We start from the raw sequence: 5,882 nt of genomic DNA on the forward strand, positions 1-5,882 counted from the left end.
ACCTGTTGGTTCATCATGCCTAGCATCCGGTCACCCTTGACCTGCTAGGACTCGCTCACCAAGTGTCCGGTCAATCCCTTTGAGTCACTTGGACTTTCCTCCTCGTGCCAAGTATCCGGTCAATCCCTTTGACCTACTTGGACTTTCCACCTCATGCCAAGTATCCAGTCAATCCCTTTGACCTACTTAGTCTTTCCAACATCAGATGTCCGATCAGCCTTGATCCATCTGGATTTTCTCGTGCCTGGCTTCACTCACCAGGACTTCCAACTGCCTAGCTTCACTCACTAGGTCTTTCACCTGGCTTCATTCACCAGGATTTTTCTTCTGTCTGGCTTCACTCACCAGGACTTTCAACTGCCTAGCTTCACTCACTAGGTCTTTCACCTGGCTTCACTCACCAGGACTTCCCATTGCCTAACTTCCCAGTTAGGACTTTCCATCTGCCTGGCTTCACTCACCAGGACTTTCACCTAGCTTCACTCACTAGGATTTCCAGTCAAGTATCCAGTCAACCTTGACCTACTTGACTCTCCTTCACAATCTCATCACATGAACAATTGCACCTGCAATCTTCATGTGTTGTCTACATGTATTGTCAAACATCGAAAGCCAAACATCAAGACTCGAGCTTGACTCAATTCAAGCTCAGTCAACCAGGTCAACCTGACCTAGGGATATTGCACCAACAAATACAACCTGATTTAGATTAGGAATACTGAGAGAATGACCAAAACACTCAGCATAAGGTTCAATCCCAATTATTGCAGTCTGTTTAAACTATTTCAAAACATGGAAGCAAAATTATGATATCCCTGGTAAAAGAAAAGAAAGATACTTGCAAGTAGATCTTCTGTTGATGTTTCCAATTGCATGATGTAACTAACTTGTTTAAGTCCGTATCAATTAAGCGTACAGAAAATTTTACTTCCTCTGGCTATATGAGTGTTTAATACAGTATGAAGAATTAGAGGTTTAGCATTCATATACTTGAATTATTCACAAAACAAACAATAAGTATAATTTCTATTGGAACTTACCCTATCAGGAGATGGAACCATACATACTTCAATCCCCTGTACAATAACAACTGGAGTTACCAAAAATAAAGTGCTATCTCTCAGATTGTCATCTATTATTAACAACATATAGAAAAGGTAAAAAATGCATGAAAACAAAGTCACTAGATTATCCCATTTATGAGAATGAGCTATGGTAATTTCAAACAGAAAAAAAACCATCAGTGAAGGTTAAGAAAGGATTAGTAATGCAAGCAGTAAGTTAAGAGTAAACTCTGGAAGAAGTAAATGGAAGAGAAAAATATGGTGTATGTGGTAAAGCATTTTACAGAAGCAAAATTAAGTAAAAAGAACAAAATATCTTAGAAACTGCAACTTTTTTTTCATAAACAACAAATTTTCATGACCGATCAACAACTAGAAACCAATAATAGCAACATTTTAAAAAAAAAATAGCCAAGTCAGATCTCAACATTTTTGGAGGTAGATTCTATGAATCATTTCTTCCACTATAATTTTATCTTGGATATATCTTCCGCAAACACAACTTTAGTTCCAGTTAAGCCACAGGAAAAGGAGACAAAGAACAAGCTTATGGCAATTACCTCCCCCGAAAGCATAGTATTAAGTTCAAACTTAAGCCTAGCATCATCAATCTCCCCTACCCTCCTCCTCTGATAATGTGTGTACAAATCCTTAATTTCAGAATAAAAATAAGCAACCACAAACGAACTCGACTATCGATCACACAAATATGAGTGGTCCAAGACGAAGAACCTGAGTTCATGGACAAGAGCGATGGATCTTTTCCGTTCCAATCACACAAGCTGCTCTTGCTCAACTGCATTTCCCCCTCCCTTGCTATATCGCCTAGGGGATTGAAGTCATCGTCCTCTAGCGAAAAGACGACATCCGACGCTAGTGACGGGTGGAGCGTGTTATAGATCACATCCCCTGAAAGGAATCCAATTTTTTTTTAAAAAAGAATGACAATAACTCAAACAGGGGGGGTCTTCGATTATTCTCACATTTGATGTAGTCAAGGCAGAAGGGGGTTGAGAGAGTTAAGCGGTCGGAGTATCGAGCGTTCTTAGATCCGGACCATACCTGCTCGACCTACATCAAAAACATCGCCGTGAGATTGAGAGAAAACAAGAGAAGTGGAAGGAATGCCCCCATCCCCACTCGTAGATGTCTGTGACGAGGTTGTAGAAGGTGTCGACGAAGGCAGGGACGTTATCGTCGTCGGACGCGGCGGCAATGCCCTCCTTGGAGCGGAGAAAGAAGGACCAGTACTGCTTGTACTTGTCCTGCACCTTATCCCGCATGATCGATCCCATCTTAAGGTTCACTGCCCGCTTGCCTTTCACTTCCGCCGAGCCCATCACCCACACGAACCAGTAGACCGCGACAACGCCAACGACCGCCGCTGTCCACATTGTCGTCGAGAGATCCATTGCTCGTCTTTCAAATGGTAACTCCTAAAAGGAGGATGCGGAGGATTAGGGTTTCGATATATGGTGGGTGAGGAGAAGCCCAAAAGAAAGCGTGCTAAGAAAGTCCGCCAGAATTTTGGTTCATAGACACCGGATTTTAAAAACCGCGGTTAAAATCGATGTCTATTAATGAAAAAAGGTGCTCATAGACATCGGCTAAAAAAATCGATGTCTATGAGCGAAAATCTGCGCTCATAGACACCGATTTTTAGAAAACCCGGTGTAAAATACTCAAAAACATCGATTTTTGCTTAAAATCATTGTTGTTCCACCGATGTCTATGAGGGGTTTTCTTGTATTGCCTGCACATTTTGATCCATGTATCCTGTATCGCAAGGCTATAAGTCCTGACCTGTATCCTTGGCTTGCACATCCCGACCTGTACGTTTTGATCCCTGTATCCTGTATCGCAAAGCTATAAGTCCTAACCTGTATTCTTGGCTTGCACATCCCGATCTGCACGTTTTTTGGTTCCTGTGTCCTGTGCCGCAAGACTATAAGTCCTGATCTATATCCTTGCCTCCGAGTTCCTACTCGACACGTAGGTTTAACCTCGGAACGCCACCTGTGGCCGACTCAGACCATCTTGTGCTCGGGCTATTTGAACTCCACATAGACCAGACTTTTGACCTCCATGTAGGCCAAACTTTTGACCACCACATAAGCCTGACTTCTGACCGTCACGTGGGCTTGACTTCTGACCGCCGTGTAAGCTTGACTTTTGACCATCCCATGGGCTTGACTTCCTACCACGTCATCTCTCTGACCTCACGATCATACACCGTATCATATATGATATAAATTGAAGAGAAATATAACTTTTGATTTAAAAAAAATCTAAATGTTAGGTTTTTGATTAAAACCCTTCTCCTCTCCTCCTCTCTCTTCCTCTTGCCGCTGTAGCCGCCCAAGGCGAAGTCGTCAGCGTTGCCGCCGCCCCTCCAGCCCCATACAGCACTGCCACAAATGTGGAAATTGAGTTGCCTGTGCCTTCAGATGCCACCAATCCCAACATTCGGGCATCCATGGGTTCTGCTTCATATGCTCCAGAAAATGATGCATTGGTCTGGAAAGTAAAATCTTTTCCTGGTGGCAAGGTTTGACGCAATTTCTTTTTTTTTTTTCCGGATAAAGTTAATGATGCCTCTAATTACTGTGAAGTTCATGTACATGTTTTCATGACCACACTGGGATTCTCCTCTGTACTTAGGAATACTTGTGTAGGGCAGAATTTAGTCTTCCCAGTATCACCGCGTAAGAGGCGACTTCAGAGAAAAAAGCTCGAAGTTTGAGATCCCATATTTCACCGTGTCTGGTATACAGGTACTTTTCTCCTTCACAATAACTTTATTGGATTATGTTAACCTACGGTTAATGCATCATTGTCATCGATTGTTTAGGTTCGTTACCTTAAAATCATCGAGAAGAGTGGATACCAAGCTCTACCTTGGGTGAGATACATCACAATGGTGGGAGAATATGAACTGAGGCTCATCTAATTAAGAACGCCCAACTGCTTGCCGTTCGGCACTTGCATTCAAGATTTCAAGCTTTTTGTAAGGATTAAAAGCTTGTTCAAAATGCTCTCTGTTCATTTTTTTTTCAGAGAATGTGTTGATAGCTTGATTACAATTATTCCCAATTTCCTTTCCCTTCATGTCAGTAAATAAAATGTTCTTGTATTCGACTATCTCTTTTTACAATTGTTCAGCAAGTTCATGTCAAAAGAAAAGGAAAGAAAAAAGGTAGCCACAAAAACTATGTTGTGGCACAGCTGTGTGCTAAATACATACATAAAACAGCTAGCCTCAAGTCTTCCCTTCTGTCAAGACATGCAAACGGTCAGAGTCAGAGAGCAGCTTTTCCTGGGCGATAGCAGAGCGTCTCCTCCCATATCATCTCTCTGATCTTGTCTTCCCCGAGATCATCATCGAAGCCAAGATCAATGGGGCCCTTGGCAGCGGGGTCGAGCAGAGGGTCATACAACTGAGCCATATAAGGGTGCTCTAATGCCTCCGTAGCATTGATTCTCTTTGCCGGATTAAAAACGAGCAGCTTCTTCAGCAAGTCGACGGCCAGTGGATTGGCATCGGGGAACATACTGGCGAAGGGAACGCCTGGACTATCCGGGAGCGAGTCGATGTAGTCTCGAATTGGCTGGTAAGTGACGAAGTCGAAATCATCAGCATCATGGTTAACGCCGAGAGTGTTGAGAATGAGCTCGAGCTGGTGGGCACTGTCAGTGCCCGGAAAGAGAGGTTTGCGCCCGAGTATCGCAGCGAAGATGCATCCAACTGACCACATATCAATGGCAGCGTCGTAGTTATCAGAGCAAACGAGCAACTCCGGCGCACGATACCAACGCGTGACGACGTAGCCGTTCATTCCTTCACCCCTCGGACTTTTAGTGCGAGCCAGTCCGAAATCGCCAATCTTAAGTTCACAATCACTGTTGACCAGAAGGTTCCCTGGCTTCAAGTCCCTGTGAATTACGTTCGCCGAGTGGAGATATTTCAGTCCTCGAAGCAACTGCATGCACAAATAATAATTAAATTCATTGTACCTTAGGCAACATGCATGTAATTAATATTGAATGTGATTCTTCTACTTTAATTTCGTTGTTATATAATTCATACCTGAAAAATGAAGCATTGACACTGCTCGTCGGAAAGTGGCTGAGGTGATCTGATGATTTGCCCCAGATCAGTATCCATGAGCTCAAAGACAAGATAAACGTCGACGAATGATCTCTTGGTGGAAGGCAGCATGATATCCTTCATCTTAATGACGTTTTCGTGCTTGATTTTCCTCAAAAGCTTCATCTCCCGAAGAGTCCTCAGCGCATCGATGCGATCTTCGAAGACATTCCTTATTTTCTTAATGGCGACGTTCTCGCTTGTTTCGCGGTTGATGGATGAGCAAACGACGCCATAAGCGCCTTCTCCAAGGAGCTTCATAGGCACATACTTGGCATCGATCTCGAAAAGTGTGTTTGAGATGGTGTAAGATCTCATTTCTTCTTTGTTCCCGAAATCGGCGGGGGGATTATTTGATAGCATAGCCATGGCCTGTAATCCAATTAAAACAACAAAATATTAGCAGAAATTAAGTCAGAGATTAGGGTTTTCAAGAATATATATAATTAAAGTCGAACGACTTTAATTCAAGTCATAGATATAATTAAAGTCTAACGACTAGGGTTTTCAAGAATATATACCAAGAACACCAAGAAATAACAGAACAAGAACACGTGATGATCCAAGAACTGGATTATTCTTTTCTTTTTTACATTCGTTGCGTTCTCTGGATCTCTTTTTACATATGCCTTTGCAAAGAACGGAACAAGAAACATGTTCGATGATGGGGA

The 5,882-nt window shown here is 42.8% G+C and overlaps 1 protein-coding gene and 1 long non-coding RNA gene across 2 annotated transcripts; one reads left to right on the plus strand and one right to left on the minus strand.

Annotated features, from left to right (window-relative positions):
- Positions 1-709: 709 nt before the first annotated feature.
- Positions 710-5,580, minus strand: LOC122026493 (mitogen-activated protein kinase 4-like). The gene is made up of 5 exons (XM_042585234.1): positions 5,152-5,580; positions 4,372-5,044; positions 1,041-1,174; positions 839-937; positions 710-718 (listed from the first exon to the last, which is right to left on the minus strand). Exons 1-5 carry the CDS (start codon positions 5,578-5,580, stop codon positions 710-712), a joined length of 1,344 nt encoding a protein of 447 aa, XP_042441168.1.
- LOC122027372 lies at positions 3,799-4,215 on the plus strand. The gene is made up of 2 exons (XR_006124399.1): positions 3,799-3,838; positions 3,916-4,215. It is a non-coding gene; the product is annotated as an uncharacterized LOC122027372 (long non-coding RNA).
- Positions 5,581-5,882: the final 302 nt, after the last annotated feature.

Source organism: Zingiber officinale, chromosome 10A, assembly GCF_018446385.1.
Source record: "Zingiber officinale cultivar Zhangliang chromosome 10A, Zo_v1.1, whole genome shotgun sequence".
Lineage (NCBI taxonomy): Eukaryota > Viridiplantae > Streptophyta > Magnoliopsida > Zingiberales > Zingiberaceae > Zingiber > Zingiber officinale.